Raw genomic sequence first — 23,619 nt, 5'->3', positions numbered from 1 at the left:
CGTGGGTGTTAATAAGTTTATTTTGCTCTTTCAGGCCGTAATGCTTTACACATCGATGTGCACATGGCATCTGGTTACATCTACTGGTGTGACTTCAGCAGCACTGTTACAGCACAGAACGGGGTCAGAAGGATCAAGACAGATGGCTCTGGATTCCGTAGTGTAGTGACAACTGGAATAGGACGCAATGGGATCCGTGGCATCGCTGTGGACTGGGCTGCAGGTATCCTCTTATTTGGGAATACTGTATTCTCATTCTTCCAGGTTATTTTATTCTCAGGTCATTGAATCGATCGCAAATTTTCAGAAAAATCCAGTTCCAATCGATTCAATACTCTGAGTATCATAGACACACAGTATGTCACTCCTTATTAACATTTGAACCATCAAAGTTGGACTTTAAGTAAAGAAATTTGTTTGGTTTGCGTTATCTGCCAAAAAATTGGGACTTATTTCATATCACTCACAATTTTTCAGAGAAAACGAAAAGTATAAGTCAGATGCATGGATCAATATGCTTAACTCTTTCACTGCTATTAATGGTGATAGACATCTAATCCATTTGAACTGTTACAGGACGTGATAATTGATTAATAAAATTTGTTGACCTTGTACCCAGGGAATCTTTATTTCACCAATGCCTTCCTGGTGGAGACATACATTGAAGTTCTTCGTCTGAACAGTACTTTCCGAAGAGTACTGCTTAAAACCCAGGCGGACATGCCACGCCACATTGTAGTGGACCCCAGAAATAGATACTTATTCTGGGCTGACTACGGCCAGAACCCTAAAATTGAACGGGCGCTCCTGGATGGAACAAACCGCACAATTTTAGTGTCATCAGGAATAATCACTCCTCGAGGTCTTGCTCTAGACCAAGAAACAGGCTATGTCTACTGGGTAGACGACTCTCTTGATATGATTGCCCGTGTCAGCCCCACAGGAGGGGAAACGGAAGTTGTGCGGTATGGTAGTCGCTACCCAACTCCTTACGGGATCACGGTGTTTGAAGGCAGTATCATTTGGGTGGACAGAAACCTCAAGAAAGTGTTCCAAGCTAGCAAGGAGCCCGGCAGCACAGAGCAACCTGTCGTCATAAGAGACAACATAAACATGCTAAGAGATGTTACTATTTTTGATCAGCACACACAGCCCTCTACAGCCCAAGAACTTAACAATAATCCCTGTGTGGAGGCCAACGGAGGCTGTGCTCACTTTTGCTTTGCTCTGCCAGCCACTGATTTTGGCAACACATCCAGGAAATGCGCTTGTGCGTTTGGGAATCTTGCAGCAGATAATGAGAACTGTGTGGTGTCAAGGGATGACTATCTTATCTACACTACCGAGAGTACAGTGCGCAGTTTACGCCTGGATCCAGAAGACCACGCTGTGCCTTTCCCTGTGGTCAATGTGCCACGTACTTCTGTGGCATTGGATTTTGACCTGACTGACCGAAGAATCTACTTCACTCAGAGCTCAGGGGCGGGAGCCAGCAAAATCAGTTACATCAGCCTCTCTTCTCCGACTTCACCTCCAGTGATGGTGGCTTCAGGTAAGCCACTGTGTAATTCACGCTGTAGAGTGAATCTAGATATTAATTCATGAAAACGAAAGTTATGTAGGTAACTACGGTTCTATGAATACCACAGCACCACCTCTGGCGGTCAGTAGGGATGAAATAGAACAGATACATTAATGCAGGGGTCGGGCACCTTTTTGACTGAGAGAGCCATTAACACCACCATTTTTAAATGTAATTCCGTGAGAGCCATATAATATGTTTAAAACTAAAAATACAAGTAATGTGTGCATTTCATGTAATTTCACCACTTTTAAAGAGTCTCTGAATTATTTTTAATAACAGTGTTATGCTGTTGCTAATAAATGATGAGTATTTCTTACCATTAATGCGACTTCTGGTGCTCCAGGGTTTGGCTGATGGCTTTGTAGTCTGGTTGATACGTGGTGGAGTTAAGCTTCATGCAGACGTTGAGAAACTTAGGATGCGTCTCTTGCGGCTCGGGTGGGGGGTCCCAGTGACGGGATTGGCGATGGGGCAGCGTAGGGTCGGTCGCCAACGGGCTTACACTCACGAGGGATTCACATGGGGCAGCGTAGGGTCGGTCGCCAGCGGGCTTACACTCACAAGGGATTCACACGATTACTGGGTTCTAGATAACAGAGCTGATTTGTGTACACTCTTCCCCTTTCAATCACTTAGCTTATAGACTCCCCCAACCCCGTCCCCTTCTTTCCCTGGTCAGCAGGCCCACCACATGGTGTCAACCGGAAATACATCTAGCTGACGATAGCACCAACATGTTAGTAGTTAGTGTAGACGTTCAATGTATTTCTTGCTGTTGTTTGTTTCTTTTCTTCTCTTGTTTCTTTTCTTCTGTTCCCCCATAACCCCTTCCTGTTTGCCGTTTTGTCATAATAAACGAGGTATGTGAATGATCGCAATGGGAGTATGTCATACTCTCAATGTGAAAAATTAAAACTGTTCAGACCAACCGGGCACTCAGGCCTCCATTCTCTGTGCCAGCTGAACAGGACAGGTTAAAAAAAAAAAAAAAAAAAGATGCGTCTCTTTTCATGTTGATGAAGAAGCGCCATGAATTCTGTTTTTCCCCACCACGCACGGAGCACTATCAGTGCACACCGAAACAAGTTTATCCATCAGTAGATTTTTTTTCTTTGCCGAACGCAGTGGAGGACTCGAATAAATCCTCCCCTCTTGTTGTCCCTTGCATAGTCAAAACTCCGCAATCACGCTGATCTGGGATAAATCGTCTGTTGACTCATCCAAAGCGAGAGAAAAAAACGGTGCCGCATTTATGTCCTGCTCAAAAGTATGATACTCCTCGTTTGTTTTTCTTTTTGCCATCTTCTCAAAAGGGTTTCTAAAATTAGATGACAACGTGGAAAACGAAGCTGAAAACGAGGGAAGTTTACTTCCTGATCTCACGCAGATGCGCACATCGGCTGCTATTTTTGACAGCAAAATACGGCAACCCCACTTAAACAGTGTCTCTGCGTCATCTGCTTTGCTTATGCGATTGATAGATAAATAAATAGACAGACAGAAACAACGACATGTATGTTTACCACTTTCCCACTAAAATTACTGCAGACCGGCTTTCTAGTCGCCGGCGACCGTCACCGTTTCGCGCAATTCGCAAATGAGTGTAACGAAACTTTTTTTTATTTTAATAATTAAAGATTTGTCTGCGAGCCAGATGCAGCCGTCAAAAGAGCCAGATCTGGCTCGGGAACAATAGGTTCCCGACCTCTGCATTAATGGCTTCAACGTATTGCTTGTAAGCATAAGAAAGTTGCTTGAAGAAATCACATCAATTTTATATACATTAGAACCAAGTGTTGTGTTTGGCAGCCCTTTTAATTTTCGTCTTATTCTTTTTTGAACGAAGATACTTAGTCTTAGTCATATTTTAGTAATTTCAAAATATGTTTGTCTTCATCTAGTTTTAGTCGACGAAAACCCAGACAATTTTCGTCTAGTTTTAGTCGACAATTACTTAAAATGGTCTGTAAACTTAAAACAATTTAGCCAATGATTAAATCAATAAATGAAAGGTTACCAACTATTTCGAATGAACTTACATAAGACAGACATAATTGTAGTGTGTATACGGATATCACCACCTTTGTGGTGATAAATACACACTCAGCAGGAAAACAGTACATTATTTTCAATTAATTAAACTCACATTGACTCCAGGAACTGTATGTAAAAAGTTTTCAAAGCGTTTAAGACAACACTCACCATGCTAAATGCTAATGCTAACGTGAATGCTTTGCTAACGTGAACGCTATGCTAACACTACAAGTTGCATTTACATACCTGTCAACCCGAGGTTGTTGGTGGTCTTACAAATAGTGACGTATGCCCTTACAAATTGGTGACTAATCTTACAACGTTTTATATAGCGTGCAATATGAAACAAGAATAAATTTCAATTTTTAAAGTAATAAGAATTTATTGGTAATATTGTCACATACAACCTGGTACAATCAAGGAAAACAATCATTATATTCAGCTACATCATGATTACTAAAACTTTAACAGTGACTTTTGTTATAATTGTATGTAGGACTTTTGGCAATTTCTATCATGTCTTTTGATGGCTGCACTTCATGGCACTTCAGCTCACAATTCAGTTTGACTTGAAGGTAGTGCGTTAGTGTGTCCAATTATAAAGACTTCATCTTTATGACCAGTGTTGTTAATTTTACTTTAGAAAAGTAAAAAGTAATTAATTACAGTTACAAATTACTTCTCGCAAAAAGTAATAATTAGTAACTCAGTTACCAGAATGTAAGAGTAAATAGTTACTTGACAAAGTAACTGGTGTTACCTTTTTTTTCTTCTCTATTTTTCCAAAAAAAAAAAAAAAAAAAAAAAAAAAAAAAAAACTTAGTAACCTTTGCTATATTTGGAAGTCATTTAATGTTGTGAATTAACAGTTGTTAAAATTGCTCCCGTTTTTGCATTAGTTCCCTTCTGTTTACTTTCGACATGTGAAAGTTTCTAAACTGTTTCATCATTTAAAGATAGATTCAAGTCAAGATTTTGCCGATTTAGGAGTATTTTAGATAAAAAGTTATTTAGGTTCTCGAGGACGGTTCACTACAACAGAGCATTTCTGAGAAGTCTACTGCTTTAAGATGGCAGCTGTTTACCAACGCCGGCTAGTGTATCATTTCGCATCTAGTTCATATACATGTGATATCTAGCGTAGCATCATGTGGGCGTAGTTTGAAGGCTGTCGGCTACAGTCAGGTATTTTTGGAGCCACCTAGCCTAGCATCGCGTTTGCAACGGCGTCACAACTCCCTCTTTCCCACTCCCGCTGTTCTCTCTCCGTCTCTGACTTTTCTCACTTCATTCAACCAACGTAGTAACGCATAGTAACGCACATTGTCTCGTTGCCGAAACGGTGACAAAACGTAATGCACGAAAAACGTATAGATTTTGAACGTACGGCGTACACATTTAAAAATCAGTGCTCACTTGTAGAAATTACACTGAAACCGTACAAGTTGACAGGTATGCATTTAGTGTGATGATGATGACTCAGCACAGAGGTTTAAAAGCTAAAGCAACATGGCATATCTAGCCAAGATAAGAAGACAAAACTTAACCAAGCAGCACCTAACCTGAAGTGGACACACTGTTACTCACCAGCCGATGAGTAAGCGTGTGTGTGGGGGGCGACACAGCACACACGATCAAACACCGGTACGATGCGTGCTAACTACACATACAATAATAAAATGTCACAAATTGTGAACTTATCAGGGAAACTATGGCGAATTTTCTTCTCGTTCTCGTCTCATCAGACAAAAACTGGCATCCATCTCATTACAGTATGTTTCATCTCCCAAGACAGGTTTTTAGCTTGTCATTGTCACATCATTCTCATGAAAAAATTGTTTGTTGATGAAATCAATGTTAATATGTGAACCCCCATCCTAAATGAAAGTATAAATAGATCAAGTGTTCGACAATAAAGACACTGGTTGCAGTTGTTACGTTTCCATCACGATTCTTCTAATGTAGTTGTGGTTTATATGATCCGACAGATCTAGGGGCCCCTGATGGCATTGCATATGACTGGATAAATAAAAGGATTTACTACAGTGACTATGCTAACCAAAGCATCAGCTCCATGTCTGTGAATGGATCTCAGAGAACTATCATTGCCCACGTGCCCAGGCCGAGGGCCATCATATTAGATCCTTGCAGGGGGTAAGAGTGTCTTGCATCACGCATTGTTCCTTGAAATATAACTTTGAATATTTTGATAGGGTTTTTCTTTTTGGACAGATACATGTATTGGACAGACTGGGGAACCCATGCAAAGATCGAGCGTGCTACCTTGGGTGGGAACTTCCGAAAAGAGATTGTGAACAGCAGTCTTGTGTGGCCCAATGGATTGAGTTTAGACTATGAAGAGGAGCGGCTGTATTGGGCTGATGCCAGCTTGTAAGAACATTTTTTTAATACTGTGGACTCTTGACAGTTCTCTGTTCATGATTTTTAAATTCTGAATTTTTAATCATCATGGCAAGTAGTTTCCACTGTAAACTTTGTGCAAAGTTTTCCTACTTGTTATTACTTATGCTTTTTTTTTTTTTTTTAATTTCTCTGCCATTAGACAGAAGATTGAGCGATCCTCTCTGACCGGATCAAACCGTGAGGTCATCGTCAGCACAGCCATCTACCCCTTTGCAATGGCAATGTTTGGGCAGTTTATTTACTGGACTGACTGGAACACACGTAGCATCTACCGTGCTAACAAACACGACGGCTCTGACCAAACGGTAATGATTCAGAATCTTCCTTCTCGGCCAATGGATATCCATGTTTTGGCTGTTGGGAAGCAGCAGCAGTGTTTCAGTCCTTGCGAACAGTTTAACGGAGGCTGCAGCCATATATGTACACCAGGTATGAACATTGTTATGATTGGTTTTCTTGCACTTTATTTAATTAGAGAAATAACACATTGTGATCATGTTAGGACCCAACGGAGCAGAGTGTCACTGTCCATCAGAGGGCCAATGGTATCTCACTGACAATAAGCACTGCATTCTTGACAACGGGACTCGTTGCCAGCCGGGTCAGTTTACCTGCCTGAATGGCCGTTGCATTCGTGCGCAGTGGAAGTGTGACAATGACAATGACTGTGGGGATGGCAGTGATGAGCTGGAGAGAGTTTGCGGTAAGCATCAATTTCTGTTTCTCTGTTTCTCCTTGAGTGATCGTGAGTGTAAATAAACTTCACTGTTAATGCTTTGCTACTGAGTCATGCAAAAGCTACTAACTACTAACAAGCTTTTTCATACACTCTAAAACACAATTCTTAGGAATCAAGACTGACTTCAGCTATGTTGGTGTGTACGTTTACATACTTCTTAATTTAACTTATGATCGTTAAGCAACTAATTAATACTAACCACCCATTGTATACTTGCATGCAGTCCCTCAGTTCCTGTCATCATTTGTAGCCTTGTCAGGTAATAAGAGCATTCAATGCATGTGTGCAAAAACCACAGTTTCTTGATATCTGACATGTCACTCATCCCATTTGATAGCCTTCCACACATGTGATCCTACCGTGTTTACCTGCGGGAACGGGCGATGTGTGCCATACCACTACCGTTGCGACCACTACGACGACTGCGGTGACAACAGTGATGAGGCCGCTTGTCTCTTCAGGCAGTGTGACCCCAACACAGAGTTTGCCTGCAACAATGGCCGCTGTATCGCCAAGGATTATGTTTGCAACGGCATTAATAATTGCTATGACAATGGCACATCAGATGAGAAAAACTGCCGTGAGTAAAACTGTTATATTTCTAAGTTACTTAAAAGGACAGACAACTCCTAGTATAAATGACCTTCATGTGAAAGATAGTTGCTCAAAATATTTCAAGTATGCAAATTGGGGAGTTGTCAGACCTCTGAAAAAGGCAAAAATAAATGGCACCGCTCATGAGCGCAGCCATTTGGTGACCTCAGTTATATCTACACACATAACTCCCTGATTGATTCGAACACAGGTGCATGGAATTATCGGTATTACTGACATCTCAATGCAGGGTTGTAAAATGTCTGTCTCCTTGTTAGCTTTTATCTACATTTGATCCATTTTCAATTGCAAATCAGAAAAAAAATGTGTTTTTTCAATTTATATAATAAGATTCTTTCTGCTGGAATGACCGTCTGTCCCTTTTACAGTGGGGCAAATAAGTATTTAGTCAACCACTAATTGTGCAAGTTCTCCCACTTGAAAATATTAGAGAGGCCTGTAATTGTCAACATGGGTAAACCTCAACCACGAGAGACAGAATGTGGAAAAAAAAACAGAAAATCACATTGTTTGATTTTTAAAGAATTTATTTGCAAATCATGGTGGAAAATAAGTATTTGGTCCATACCAAAAATTCATCTCAATACTTTGTTATGTACCGTTTGTTGGCAATAATGGAGGCCAAATGTTTTCTGTAACTCTTCACAAGCTTTTCACACACTGTTGCTGGTATTGTTGCCAATTCCTCCATGCAGATCTCCTCTAGAGCAGTGATGTTTTGGGGCTGTCGTTGAGCAACATGGACTTTCGACTCCCTCCTCACCCCATGGCGTCAAAATGATAACAAGAATGAGAAGCAAAAATCCCAGAACCACACGGGGGGACCCAGTGAATGACCAACAGAGAGCTGGGATCACAGTAACAAAAGCTTCTATCAGTAACACAATGCACCGCCAGGGACTCAAATCCTGCACTGCCAGATGTGTCCCCCTGCTGAAGAAAGTACATGTCCAGGCTTGTCTGCGGTTCGCTTGAGAGCATTTGGATGATCCAGAAGAGGACTGGGAGAATGTGTTATGGTCAGCTGAAACTCAAAATAGAACGTTTTGGTAGAAACATAGGTTCTCTTGTTTGGAGGAAAAAGAATACTGAATTGCACCATACCCACTGTGAAGCATGGGGGTGGAAACATCATGCTTTGGGGCTGTTTTTCTGCAAAGGGACCAGGACGACTGATCTGTGTAAAGGAAAGAATGAATGGGGCCATGTATCGACAGATTTTGAGTGAAAATCTCCTTCCATCAGCAAGGGCATTGAAGATGACACGTGGCTGGGTCTTTCAGCATGAAACGCACAGCCATGGCACCAAAGGAGTGGCTTCGCAAGAAGCATTTCAAGGTCCTGGAGTCCAGTCTCCAGGTCTCAACCCCATACAAAATCTGTGGAGGGAGTTGAAAGTCCGTGTTGCCCAACGATAGCCCCAAAACATCACTGCTCTAGAGGAGATCTGCATGGAGGAATGGGCCAAAATACCAGCAACAGTGTGTGAAAAGCTTGTAAGGAGTTACAGAAAACGTTTGGCCTCCGTTATTGCCAACAAAGGGTACATAACAAAGTATTGAGATGAACTTTTGGTATTGACCAAATACTTATTTTCCACTATGATTTGCAAATAAATTGTTTAAAAATCAAACAATGTGATTTTCTGTTTTTTTTTCCACATTCTGTCTCTCATGGTTGAGGTTTAACCATGTTGACAATTACAGGCCTCTCTAATATTTTCAAGTGGGAGAACTTGCACAATAAGTGGTTGACTAAATACTTATTTACCCACTGTACATATATAATGGTACCTCGACATACATTTGCTTCGACACACGATCTTTTCGACATCTGACGTAAAATTTGACTTGCCATTTGTTTCTACATCCGACGACATGCTCGAAATACGACGATTTATGACTGGGCTGCAGTTTCTTTTTTTCCCCCGGAAGACAGGCGCACAACTGATTTTCTTGTGAGAAAAATCAACACAGTTTCCAAGGTTAGTGCAGGTGGTGAAAAAAGGAATAAAGGTGACGCTTACTATTGAAATGAAGATGGAGCTGATAGAAAAATATGGTGTGCGCATCCGTGAACTGGCTCAACAATACAGCCGTAGAATGTCTACGATCTCGGCGGTCCTTCTCCGACCTCTGCTCACCAGTCTCATAGACTTTATAATAGTATTGACGGGACATGGGGCGTGGGGTCCATTAATAGGGGGCCTACCTCCGTCAAAGCTGACCAAGAGGAAACATAGACAAAGAGCTTTTTACGTTGAAAATTCTTGTTAATAAATGCGTAAATCCCTCAATTCTTTATAGATATGGACGTAAAACAGTCTCGATTATTGGTTAAAGGCAAAAAAAAAAAAAAAACGTGCAGTTAGCATTTATTTTAAGTAAATATGTTGAATGTGCTGCTCGTTTTTCAAGTTACTGTGGCGCCGCCTTACAACAACAAAGAGTTTTTACGTTGAAATTCTTGTGAATAAATGCTTAAATCCCTGAATTATTTATGGACATGGACGTAAAACAGTCTCAATTCTTGGTTAAAAGCAAAAAAAAAAAAAAAAAAAACAGTTTATTTTACGTAAATATGTCGAATGTGCTGCTCGTCTTTAAGTCACTATGGCGCCGCCTTACCACAACAAAGAGCTTTTTACATTGAAATTCTTGTGAATATATACTTCAATCCCTGAATTCTTTATAGATATGGATGTAAAACAGTCTCGATTATTTGTTGAAAGAGCAAAGAACCGGACAGTTAGCATTTATTTTACAGTAAATATCGCGAACTATGATGCCAATGCCGTAGCAACTAATTTCTCCCATTGATTTTTTTCACAATGTTTCAAAATGCATGCATGGTACGAAAAATATAATAATTACCTTGAATCCTTGAACAAATAACTCCTGAGACAATCCTTCCTGTTTGTATGCGGTACAGCTTTTGCACTTTTATCCTAAATCCAGCGTTGAATTGTTGCATGTGTCGCCGCGACCGACTGTGAATAACTGAAGCGGATTGTGGGTTGGGCCCCCTACTTGTGATTATTACTATTGTGGCAATATCGCCAAATAAATTGCCATCTTTGTCAGATTTTTAATCAATTATTTCAGAACTTGTGCAACACAACACGCCTACTCTCTGCCGCAGGTGACACCAACAACAACAGAACATTAAAAGAGAAAGTAAAATCTCTGCCGCACCTTTCTTACTCTGTCACGTCAGCCACGCGGCGCGTTCAGGTACAGCACGCAAAACACATTCGCCACATTCCAACCCGATTCGTTACATTATTACGGGAATTATAACTATTGTTATATTACTATTCCGATTTTATTTATAATTCATTTGTTTTGCTATGTGTAATTGCCATTTGTAATAGTAGCAGCAGTATTTATTGAGGAATTAGTGTAGGTTTTCGGGCTGTGTAACGAATTAATGGAATTATGTATTCTTATGGGAAAATTCTGCTTGACATACGACCATTTCGACTTACAAACAAGGTCCTGGAACGAATTAACTTCGTATGTAGAGGTACCACTGTACAAACAACTCTTAATAAATAAAAGATAAGCGGCTTTTGGTTAAAATTTCAGAAATGCACTTTCACTCTTCCAGATGATTATTGTCTTAACTCTTGACTGCATGTCCAACAGACTATTTTGTAATTTTAAATGTTTGGAGAAGGTCAAATGAAGTAACAGTTAAGGTTATGGTGTATATTAAAAGCCAAATATCTTGAAGTTGTGCGATGTTTTAAAAGTATGAATTGATTATTTAGCCGAGAGAACCTGCCAGCCAGAACACACCAAGTGTCAGTCGACCAACATCTGCATCCCACGTTCGTACCTGTGTGATGGAGACAACGATTGCGGAGATATGAGTGACGAGAGCCCGACGCACTGTGGTGAGTTGGACGCCAACTAAATATGCTTTAGTTTTAAATTGCTTGTATGGTTACATGGGATTTTAACGGTTTCTCTTGTAATGGAACTACACAATACAACATTGCACATAAAACAAAAGCTGCACCTTGAGAACCTTGATGTCATTTAATGTGTCTCTTTGATTGATGTCGTCTAGCTACATCGACATGTTCCCAGAGCGAGTTCCGTTGTTCCAGCGGTCGTTGCATACCCGCCCATTGGTACTGTGACGGAGGGGCGGATTGTGCCAATGGCTCTGATGAACCCCTCTCCTGCAGTGAGTGTCACACAACTTTACCCCAAATGGCTCCAATGGCCTTTGCTGTCTTTGTGTGTCTGAACTCATCACCGCCAACACCATCACCCCCCCTCCCCCAGTTCTGTGTTTGTGCCTGTCCGCCCATCTCAGAAGTGGTGAGTGATGCAGCGGAGAGTGTGAGTCCGTGCGGTGTATCTCTTTGTTGATGAGATGGTCAGCCAGGCCTCCTATTGTGTGTTGGATTCAACCCCCTCCAACATCCTTTTGTACTGTGGGGGTTACAGAGCCTCACTTTGGCTTTTGTTTAGATAAGTCCACATACATTGGAATGTGGACTTAACGGCACTATTTTGATAGTTTTTAAGCTATAGCTGTGTTAGATTGCTCACTTTATCATGAATGTGGTAAACGATAATCATAAATATGGTTGAGAAATACAATTCATTTTCAGGAATTAAAAGAAAACATCTTCCTTAAATCGACACACAGATAAAACGGCTTGTAGTTCTTAAAAGATAAACGTTATTATGAGTTAAAACAATTTGATATAAAAACCCCTCTTGATGTTTCAGTTTTTATACAATTTGTAAAGTTAGTTTAACTAGTAGGTCGTTAAGGGTGTAACGGTACATGTATTTGTATTGAACCGTTTCGGTACGTGGTGCTCGGTTCGGAACGGTGGTGTACCGAACGAGTTTCTGACGTAATGTAACCCTTACTTTTCGAGGCTGTTAGTCAATCGGGTTACAGTTTCTTTGTGTAGATTATATTTACTTCGTCTTCTCTACTATAATGAGGACCAACACGGTAGGACAGTATAACCCAGAAACGTCAACGGCTCGACAATGTGGCCGCGAGAACGCAGTGAAACGCGGGCGTTAAAGTCAATCAGACAATGTACACCAGTCGCAGTGCGGCCGCGTGTTAGACGCGTCCCAGAAGCTGCTCAACACGACGCACGCGAAAAGAACGGCAGAGTTTATTATTTGACGCGAAACGCGACCCTCCTGCGTCAATACTACTACCGGTAGCTAGGATCGGGCAGACCGGAAGTCACTCGTGTACAAAATACGGTGGATCTGGTCGATTTTCAAACTAATATGCAATCGTAACCCACTTTTTGAGTCCGTCAGATCTCCTGAGTGGTAGATTGGTGCACAGTTCACTTGTCTTTGTTGATTTACTGCTGTCTTCTCTTCTATAATAATAACCAACACGGCCCCGTGTTCAATACAAAATCCTCCTACCACAGCAAAACAAGTAGGAACTAATATTCACATAGGAACTAAAGTTATACAACATAAAATATACAAATATTAAATGGATACTACATCACATTTGTAAAATATAAACACATAATAAAATAAATAATAGCCCATTTAAATAAAATAAATCTAAATGAGCTAAACACCTATAATTAAATAATAAGAATTATACACAGATCCTGCTTACACAATTAAATTTATTAATCTCTGTGTGGCGCTTTAACTTGAGAAAATCCACTAATAAAGCTTTTGAAAACTGTTCATAAGTAGAAAAAAAATGATTCATTGAGGCATTTCATTTGTAAAATACATGTTAAAATCTTTGTCTTTGGGATTGCTTTTCTTTTTAGCACAGGACTTTTTTTCTTCGTTCTTTCAGAAAGAAAGCTGACCAATACGCGGGGTCTGAAAGGCAAATTGTTGTTGGATTATCTTTAAATACCCGCTACTTTTTGAGCAGAATTCTAGCTTTGTATAGGCTAATGTTCCTGTTACCCTTTGAATTTGAACCTGAGAGGAACATTAATGAGCATGACAGCAGTGTTGATTTTTCACAAAACGAGCAGCAAAAGCAAAATGAACAGGAAAGACAGGATGATACGAGATGAGAGTAGGACAAAACCGGTGTTCTGTCGAAATGTGCTACACCGACGAAACGTCATACAAGAGGCGAATTTGACACCCAAAGTACTACCGTGCGCTTTCAGCTTGTTTTGTTTAGATGCATACAGGCAGATGCCTTAAAAAATACTTAGACATAGTAATATCAAATAAGGGTGGTTTAAATACGCTACATGACTAATGCGGTCAACAGATCAACAATCTGCTTTGATGCTACCACAAGAAAACACAATGCTTAAAAGTATGAGAGGGAAACACATACAAAAAGTATTTTGAGGCAATGACAAAGTAAAAAAAAAAACTCAATAAAGACAAAAATATTAAGTACTTGCCACTTTGAACCAATGTGCGCATGTATTGGACGTCTCACCACGTTGGAAGGAATTGCAGAACACTGGTAGTGTTCATCTAGTGACAGTGACAAACTACGCCATCACTCTGAGCGCCCTCCGTAGGTTAAAGCATGTACTAAATATTATAGATTTTTAAACCAATGGCAATATTTTATGTTTCTAATCACATATTTTAGTAAAAGAGAACAGTTGTGGCTTATTAGAGCCTACAAGTCTTTAAGTCCGAGGTTCCCTTTAAATTACCAAGCACTGTATCTTTCAAGTTGTGCTTTTGCGTTGTGCATCAACATTAACACCATGCCAAATCATGTCCAAATGCATAACAAAATCGCAAATTTTCTATATTTTCATTAAGTGGAATGAACAAGGGGCCAGCATCAACCGCCTGCATCAAAGTCAACGCTCATGGCCACCCTCTGCCCAGAAAAGAGGGTTTAATACTTAACACAAAAGCAAATGTCCGTGTTCAGATCAGCTTCCCAAATTCTTTCTCTAAGGCCTTAGAGTAGAGCCTTGAGTGATGAAATTAATAAAGCAATGTGCTGACTATGCAATACAAGTGGCAAACATGATTCTAAATGCGCTTAATTTGTGTGATTCTCTGCACTGACACATTACGATCCATTTTTTAAAGAAACAGGCTAGTTAAATGCATTTATCCTGTTATAACTCATGATTTTCTAAAAACACATATAATGTCAAATGGCTCTCCCAGAGTGAAACAGGAAACTCAGCTTTGTAACACTTTTTGGATAATTAAGCTTACAAATTCAGTAACGGATTATTGTTTTAGTTAATTCCAACACGTACAAATAACAGACAACAAGATTTGGACCGACTAGGTTTCTTTCTGACAGCACTAAAAGCTATTTTTTTTGCTGAAAGAAATGTATTAGCAACAAAACTTGATCTGGGTGTACATTTTGTCTTTGTAGCAACCTTGGCCAGGACCTGCAATTCAGATCAGTTCCGTTGTGATGATGGCAGGTGCATCGCTTCCTCCTGGATCTGTGATGGAGACAACGACTGTGGTGACATGAGCGATGAAGACCAAAGGCACAACTGCGGTATGTGTGATCCTATTTTTTATCACCTTCATTATGTTTGTTAAACCCATTTTTCCTTTCATTTAAATTCTCAATCTTTGATCAAATGCTTTGGTAGTATAAAGTGCCTTAAAAAATGTACATCTGGGAATGTTTATAGTAGTGGTGCTCAAACTACAGCCCTCCAGCCAACTGCGGCCCATTGCCCGGTTCTTATTGGGCTGCAGCAAATTATGAAAATATCGTTGAAATTGGTCCGCACAAGAAGCTTGAGTTCAGCCTACATTCTATTGCACTTCTCAGCTTCAACACTAGATGGAGTTTGTCAGAACTAGTTATACAGTGCCACTCCATTAGCTAATGTTGAAATCAATGTAGGAAACTGTTTAAAATTTCACTACATGTAGTCCCTGGGTTATGACGTACCCGACTTACATGATTTCGACTTTACGACGTCAGAGCCTCGTCCGCCATTTTTTTTTTTTTTTTAGTCGCGTTAAAAGTAAGTTGCCTTTCTTCACGTCAGGATCCCCTCCTCTCCTAGCAGTGTTGCTGCCGGTCCCACTTCCTTGTTCTCATGCTGCTGCTGCTGCTGCTGATTCTCCCCTGGCTCCGACTCCACTTACGAGTCTTGATCCGGTTTTTGGGGTTCGGATGTCTCGCGTTGAGAGAGGCGATGTTGGCGACCTTAGCGGTCATGATAGCCTTCCTCTCTTGCCTCCCTACTCTTTCCACGGCACCCTTTTCTCACAGCAAGGCAACTCATTTGTGAGCAGTGTTGTTAATCTTACTTTTAAAAAGTAATTAGTTAGTTACCAATTACTTCTCCCAAAAAGTAATTGAGTTAGTAACTCAGTTACCTCAATGTAAGAGTAATTAATTACTTGGCTAAGTAACTGGCATTACTTTTCATGTTTTACACATTATTACATGATCCATTCTATAACGTCTTTCCCATCATATACTAGTATGTTTATATAAACTGATTGAATTGAATAGAATAGAATTGAATTTTTTTTGCTCCCGATTCAATTCCAATCATTCCCGATAATTTTCCCCGATCATATAAATTTTGGCAATGCATTAAGAAAAAAATGAATAAAAGTCGGACGAATATATACATTCAACATACAGTACATAAGTACTGTATTTGTTTATTATGACAATAAATCCTCAAGATACATTTACATTATTAACATTCTTTCTCTGAGAGGTATCCACGGATAGAAAGACTTGTGACTTTGTATATTGTGACTAAATATTGCCATCTAGTGTATTTGTTGAGCTTTCAGTAAATGATACTGTAGCCATGCCCAAATGCATGATGGGAAGTGGAACCATGACTGTGCGTAGTGCTACCAATTGATATATCTTCTCTGCGTTGGGAAATAACATAAGGTGTTAAGAAAAAGATCAATTGCTACCTTGCTTCCCCACATTGCTTCCCATGATGTTTCTAATCGTAGGGAGAGGAATTGTAAGGCTTTAGCCAATTAAAAAAAGGCTCCAAAGGCTGCCAAAATTAACTCTACTCATTTTACGCTGCCTTTTATCTCTCTATATAGGTAAAACGGCACCATTACAGATTGAGAGCAACAATGTGTGAGTGGGTCGTGCAGCACATGCATTAATTGCGTTAAATATTTTAACGTGATACATTTAAAAAAAAAAAAAATTACCGCCGTTATTGGGATAAATTTGATAACCCTACCTTAGGCCTAAACTAAAGACTCTGGATGAGTGTAACACATTATGTCTGTAACGTTAAATACAATTAGAAAACGATTTAATTAAAAAATATATTTATATTTTAAAAAGGCATGGCCGATATTTTTTTTGCCGATTCCGATACTTTGAAAATGACGTGATCGGACCCGATCGATCGTGACGTCTCTAGTGACTTGTGTGTATGTTCCCACCTCTAATTTATATAGATTATTATTATTATTATTATTATATTTTTCAATTTGCAGGTGAGCCTCTGAATCTCTTCCCTCTCCTATGTTTGCTCTAGTCGTTTTAATTAAATAAAATCACACAAGGTTTATGGATACATCATTCAAGAAAAGTTTAGGGCAAGTGACTATTTTTGGTAATAATATACATGTATATTATTTTTATTATTGTGGAATCTATAAGGACAACGCCCACTTGGTGATGATAATGCAGACTCAACAGCAAAACAGTCCATTATTTTCAATTAATTGTACCCACCTGAACGCTACGAACTGTATGTAAAAAAAAAAACAAACAAAAAAAACAAAGTTGTCCGAGAGTTTAAGATGACACTCGCCACGATAAATCCTAATACTAGCGAGAACGCGAATGCTATGCTAATGTTCTGAGCCACCTAGCATCGCGTTTGCAATGGCGTCACAACCCACTTCCCTACTCCCCACTCCCGCTCTGCTCTCTCCGTGTCTCTCAGACAACATGCGCGTTATTCAACCAAATTGCAGTAACGCTCTAACACGCCCCTCAGTAACGGCGTTGCAAAGATGACAAAAGTAAGTAATTAGATTACTCACTAATGAAAAAAATAACGCCGTTAGTAATGCTGTTATACTCTAACGCCATTGTTAACAACACCGCTCGTGAGTAAAGCCCCATTTAACACAACGTACCTCAAACTATCTTATTTTTTTACTTTATTTTATTAATATGACATATAATACATGTTTTCAGGTAGTTATTTTGAGATTTAGGGGGTATTAGGAGTACTTAAAGGGTTAATTCTGACTTACACAGAATTCTGGTTACGTCGCCAGCGTAGGATTGTAACTCGAGGACTACCTGTATTGTGTTTTTCATAGATATACTAATATGAAAAATGATCAATATGATAAAGTTTTCTTGGTTGTGATTTTCTCAAATTTTTTTTTTTTGCTAGCCTGTCGCTATATAAATAATATAAAGTGTATCACAAAAGTGAAGACGGTACACATCTGGTCTTATCAGACCATAGGACATGGTTCCAGCAAACCATGTGCTTTGTTGACATGTCTTCAGAAAACTCTTTGTGGGCTTTCTTGTGCACCGTCTTCAGAAGAGGCTTCCTCCTGGGGTGACAGCCATGCACACCAATTTGATGTATAGTGCGGTGTATGGTCTGAGCACTAACAGGCTGACCCCCCACCTCTTCAATCTCTGCAGCAATGCTGACAGGACCCCTGTAACGAGTCACATGACATTTTGGGGGGAAAATGACAAGCAGTGCTCAATTTGGACATTTAGGGATTTACGTAGTTTCTAAGGGGGGTACTGACTTTTGTTGCCAGGGGTTTAAATATCAATGGCTATATTTTGAGTTATTTTGAGGGTAAAATAAATTAACTCTATTATATAAGCTGCACACAGACTACTTTTCATTGTGTCAAAGTGTCATTTTGTCAGTGTTGTCCCATGAAAAGATACATAAATATCTGCAAAAATGCAAGGGCTGTGTTGAGGTGGTTGCAGCTCAACGTTGCATTCATAGGAAGAATTGACGGAGAATAAGTTGTCTTATAGCCAAAACTTGGCGTGTTTAATTTCCACTGACATACGGATACATCCTCTCTCATTGCTGTCTTCACAGGCAATCCCACAAATCAAACTCATCAAAGTCAAACACAAAGAAGTAATAAATGTAGCACTTTAGACAATTAAGTCCCATCCTGCCATATTGTGGCGAAAAGATAATATGTCAATAATAACAAGCAATAGGAACATTATTTCAACATCAACCGAGGACACATTTATGAATACAAAACATTTCCTCCCCCATTTCTCTCAACACCCCCACTTGTTCTCATGTTGATGCCTTTTTAACAACCAAATGAAATTTTACATTTCAAATTCCAAAAATAACACTGTCAAACTTCTTCAATTTTAACTTTGTTACAGGTTTTGTCATGATATCAGCCATCATGTCATCCGTTGTCAATCAGGTAGCACTCCGCATTTCTTCTTTTGAGTGCGACTCCACTGCACCGGGTACCATCTGCCAACTCGACGCTGTGGTTCTCTTGTTTGAACGTCTCCTGGAAGCTTTTGAATTTGGTCTCGTCAGTGATGATATGAGATGTCGCTCCCGTGTCCACAATCACACCTCGTTCCCGGATGCTGTGTGTATCCTGCCGCCTGGTGTCAGGCTGTTCATCTCTCACCTTGAACACGAAGTCAGGATCTCCATCTTCAGCAATTTTTCTCGCTCCGTCCAGTTTTTCCTTGCATCTGCAAGTGGTGTCTTTGTGCGTGTCCGTTTTGCACCGACTACACCATGTCTTTTGTCGACATGATTTTGCACGGTGGCCTTTGATCCCACATTTGAAGCACACCAACTCTGTGTCGTCTTTGATCCGGTCACGAGCGTTTGCTTTTGTGGCTTGCTTTGAAGCTCTTGCTTTAGTCTTCATCACTCTGTCGCTTGTTTCTGCTGCATTTAACTTTTCCGTTTCTTCAAAACTTCGCAGTTTGGTTTTGAATTCTGCAAATGTCATGTTCTCATCGGTATGCGCCACATGAACTGTAAATGGCTTGTAACTTTCTGGTAGCCCCTTCAAGACCATTGCGATAAGTAGACCATCTGCCATTGTTTCACCTGCATTTCGCAATGCTGTGATGGCGGTCTCAGCTCTTATTATGTAGTCCACTATGCTTTCTTCGGTTCCCTTTTGAAGAGATGTTAGCATGGTGTACAAATTTATAATCCTGGGTTTTTCCTTCCCAGCATAATATTCCCTTAATATTTTCAGAGCTTTTCTTCCGTCATTTGGCGCATCTCTCATTATTAACGAGAGGCTTTTATCATCAAGAAGTTGTATCATTTCAGCATACGCATCCGCATTTTTCATTTCATCATTTTCTCTCTCGGCTTCAGTGTTTGGTCCTACCAGCACTGTGTTCTTTAGCCCGATCAGATGAAAATGTCCCAACATTTTAGTTTCCCAGAGTTCATATTTAGCTTCATCTCCGTCAAATGCCAGTCGAGGTAACCTACTTGTTCCTCGTGGATCCATGTTGCCTGTTAGCTTTTTCTGCTAATCAGCAGTCCGTGAGCACACTGTCCTTCGCGACCTTCTACACGGTGGAAACTGACTTTACCTTCGAATGACTCCTGGGCCCATAACCTGTTGAGGTGGTTGCAGCTCAACGTTGCATTCATAGGAAGAATTGACGGAGAATAGGTTGTCTTTTAGCCAAAACTTGGCGTGTTTAATTTCCACTGACATGGGGATACATCCTCTCTCATTTCTGTCTTCACAGGCAATCCCACAAGTCAAAGTCATCAAAGTCAAACACAAAGAAGTAATAAATGTAGCACTTTAGACAATTAAGTCCCATCCTGCCATCTTGTGGCGAAAAGATAATATGTCAATAATAACAAGCAATAGGAACATTATTTCAACATCAACTGAGGACACATTAATGAATACAAAACATTTCCTCCCCCATTTCTCTCAACAGGGTGTACTCACTTTTGGGATACACTGTAGATTGGTATAGGTTTTTCTGCAATATCCTCATACCTCTGAATAATTTTGTTGCTTGTAGCCCTTAACTCATTCACTCCCAATGACAGTTATAGACACTAAATCCGTTTGGATACTCGGAGTAAAAAGGACACTCCCGTTTAGAGTCTTTGGACTGTGAGATGCGGGTCATCGATGTGGCCTACTTAACCTTTTCTAAATCCGCTCTCTCTGATTGAATTCAGCCAACCGCACATGTTCGAGCACAGAGTTCACCTGTGCGAACAACCAACCGCCACAGCGCAAGTGCATTCCTCAAGACTGGGTGTGTGACGGTGACGCAGACTGCACAGATGCGCTGGATGAGCATCAGAACTGCACGCGGAAATCTTGTGGTGTCAATGAGTTCACCTGTAGCAACGGCCTCTGCATACGTAGCACCTACAGGTTACATTAAATAATCTCTTTTTCAGTATTGTATATTTATCCTACATGGCACGATGAAGTTTTGTGATGTCATTTAAATCAGGTGTGACAGACGCAATGACTGCGGCGACAGCAGTGATGAACAAGGTTGCACTTACCAGCCGTGCCAGCAACAACAGTTCACCTGTCAGAACGGTCGATGCGTGTCGCACGACTTTGTCTGCGACGGGGACAACGACTGTGGCGACGAGTCCGATGAGCTCGAGCACATGTGCCACGCTCCCCCACCCACGTGTCCCCCTGGCGAGTTCAAATGCGACAATGGACACTGCATCCCTCTGAGCCAGGTGTGTAACCGGGATGACAACTGCTCCGACAACAGTGACGAGAAAGGATGCGGTAAGTTCGATAATGGTTTCTTATACTGTATCACGTTAAAATTACAGTGAAATACTGGAAGCTGGGGTTGCCAAAATTTTACATTTCAAATAACGGGAAAAGCACAGAAAACATGTATAAAACAGGTTAAAGCTTCGATAAATATTTTTTTTCAGTCATTTTTAAAAAAAATAACTGAAAATAATGGTAGTAAAAAATTATATCATGGTCCATGTGTAATCAAAGCACACGCCAACCTTGTCTGAATATGCCTAACACATCTAGTAATAGAGGGGAAAAAATCATGGTCATCACCGGTGCCACCTTTATTTGTTCTCTGACCTCCCAATTGGGATGAATATTTTGAACCCAAACTGTCATCTTAGTAGTCGAACGTCCTGACTACTGTGCTACTAGCATAGATGGGTAAAAACTAGGGTTGCTCCCGATCCGATCCCGATCGTTTTAGTTTGAGTATCTGCCGATCCCGATATTTCCCGATCCGATTGCTTTTTTTTTTTTTTTTTTTGCTCCCGATTCAATTCCAATCATTCCCGATAATTTTTCCCGATCATATGCATTTTGGCAATGCATTAAGAAAAAAAAAAAAAAAACTTGGACGAATATATACATTCAACATACAGTACATAAGTTTTGTATTTGTTTATTATGACAATAAATCCTCAAGATGGCATTTACATTATTAACATTCTTTCTGTGAGAGGGATCCACGGATAGAAAGACTTGTAATTCTTAAATGATAAATGTGAATTTGTATATTGTGACTAAATATTGCCATCTAGTGTATTTGTTGAGCTTTCAGTAAATGATACTGTAGCCATTTAACTGGTCTGCCCAAATGCATAATGGAAAGTGCAACCATGACTCTGCGTAGTGGCACCATTTGATATATCTTCTCTGCGTTGGGTAATAACATAGGGTGTTAAGAAAAAGATCAACTACTACCTTGCTTCCCCACATTGCTTTGCACGATATTTCTAATTGTTGAGAGAGGGATTGTAAGGCTGTAGCCAATTAAAAAAAGGCGTCAAAGACTGCCAAAATTCACTGTACTCATTTTACACTGCCTTTTGGCTCTATATATAGGTAAAATGGCGCCATTATTGATTGAAAGCGACAATGCATGAGTAGGTCGTGCAGCGCATGCGTTAATTGCATTAAATATTTTAACGTGATTAATTAAAAAAAATTCATTACAGCCGTTAACGCGATAAATTTGATAGCCCTACTTAAAGCCAAAACTAAAGACTCTGGATGAGTGTAAAACATTTTGTCTGTAACGTTAAATACATATAGAAAATGATTAAATTAAAAAAAAAAAATATATATATACATTATATTAAAAAAAGGCATGTCCGATATTTTTTTGCCGATTCCGATACTTTGAAAATGACGTGATCGGACCTGATCGATCGGCATCACGATCAATCGGGACATCTTTAGTAAAAACACATTACATTTAGTCCGTTTCATTTACTTGGGTAATTTTTTGAGAAAAATGTACTTCTAAGAGTAGTTTTCCTAAGCCATACTTTTTACTTTTACTTGAGTAGATTTTTGAAAAAGAACGCTTGTCTAACACCGTAACTTTGGGCTAACTTGTCGTTACACGTTTCCTCTTGATTCTACACATTAGATTTTTAAATTGTAAAATAAATTTTTGTTTTCAACATTTTTTTACCAGACACCAACAGTGGCACTGCCAGTTTCACATGACTCCATTAAAACAATCAGACTTAACCTTGCTGTTGTACAGTGGGGAGAACAAGTATTTGATACACTGGCAATCATTGGCAGTGTATCAAATACTTGTTCTCCCCACTGTATGATCGCGCCAGTTGGTTCAATCACGTGGCATCTTTAAAACACCGTGAAAAAAGTAAAAAAGTATTTTACATAGAGTGCTGCCGTCCACTCCAAAGCGCGGATTTTAACCTCTCTCCCAGTTTTTATCTCGCACCGATTGATCACGAAAACTGGAGATATGATCCGTTTAGTTTCATAATAGGAAATATGTTTTCTCCACTCGAGGGCTTTGTTTCTGTATTTTTTTTCTCTCGCCGGAATTCAATGATTTTTTTTTTCTTTTCTTTTTTTCCCTTTGGCCTAATGTGGTTATGTAGTAGGTTATAGTCTTCTTCTTCAAAGTATAACAATAACAGTTCATTGTTTATACTGAAAAAAAAAAAAAATCATCATAAGCAATTACTCACAATGTTACTCGTTACTTGAGTACTCTTTTCACCAAATATTTTACTTAGTATATTTTTTGGATGACTACTTTTACTTGAGTGATATTCTGAAGTAACGCTACTCTTACGTGAATAAAATTTTTGGTTACTCTACCCCCCTCTGGCTGCTAGCATAAGTACTATGTGTATAGACGGTTAGGAAAACTTTACTACCTAAGAACATAAAAGGAGTGTGCTGGCTGCTGAAGCTCCACAGAGGTGCTGGCTCTGTAGTCAGGACGCTTGACTGCA

The 23,619-nt window shown here is 39.8% G+C and overlaps 1 protein-coding gene across 2 annotated transcripts in view; it reads left to right on the top strand.

The window, feature by feature from the left end:
- Positions 1–23,619, top strand: part of lrp2a (low density lipoprotein receptor-related protein 2a) — a 125,161-nt gene that overhangs the window by 57,386 nt on the left and 44,156 nt on the right. For both annotated transcript variants that reach the window (XM_057851784.1, XM_057851782.1), the window contains 12 exons: positions 35–223; positions 620–1,552; positions 5,608–5,773; positions 5,852–6,010; positions 6,183–6,472; positions 6,546–6,746; positions 7,120–7,362; positions 11,170–11,295; positions 11,472–11,591; positions 14,748–14,879; positions 20,557–20,758; positions 20,841–21,136. In XM_057851784.1, the coding sequence (XP_057707767.1) occupies positions 35–223; positions 620–1,552; positions 5,608–5,773; positions 5,852–6,010; positions 6,183–6,472; positions 6,546–6,746; positions 7,120–7,362; positions 11,170–11,295; positions 11,472–11,591; positions 14,748–14,879; positions 20,557–20,758; positions 20,841–21,136 (3,057 nt within the window). The remainder of the gene's footprint in view (positions 1–34; positions 224–619; positions 1,553–5,607; positions 5,774–5,851; positions 6,011–6,182; positions 6,473–6,545; positions 6,747–7,119; positions 7,363–11,169; positions 11,296–11,471; positions 11,592–14,747; positions 14,880–20,556; positions 20,759–20,840; positions 21,137–23,619) is intronic.

This window comes from Corythoichthys intestinalis, chromosome 12 (assembly GCF_030265065.1).
Source record: "Corythoichthys intestinalis isolate RoL2023-P3 chromosome 12, ASM3026506v1, whole genome shotgun sequence".
In the NCBI taxonomy this organism is placed as follows: domain Eukaryota; kingdom Metazoa; phylum Chordata; class Actinopteri; order Syngnathiformes; family Syngnathidae; genus Corythoichthys; species Corythoichthys intestinalis.
This window is presented reverse-complemented; position numbering and strand designations above follow the sequence as displayed.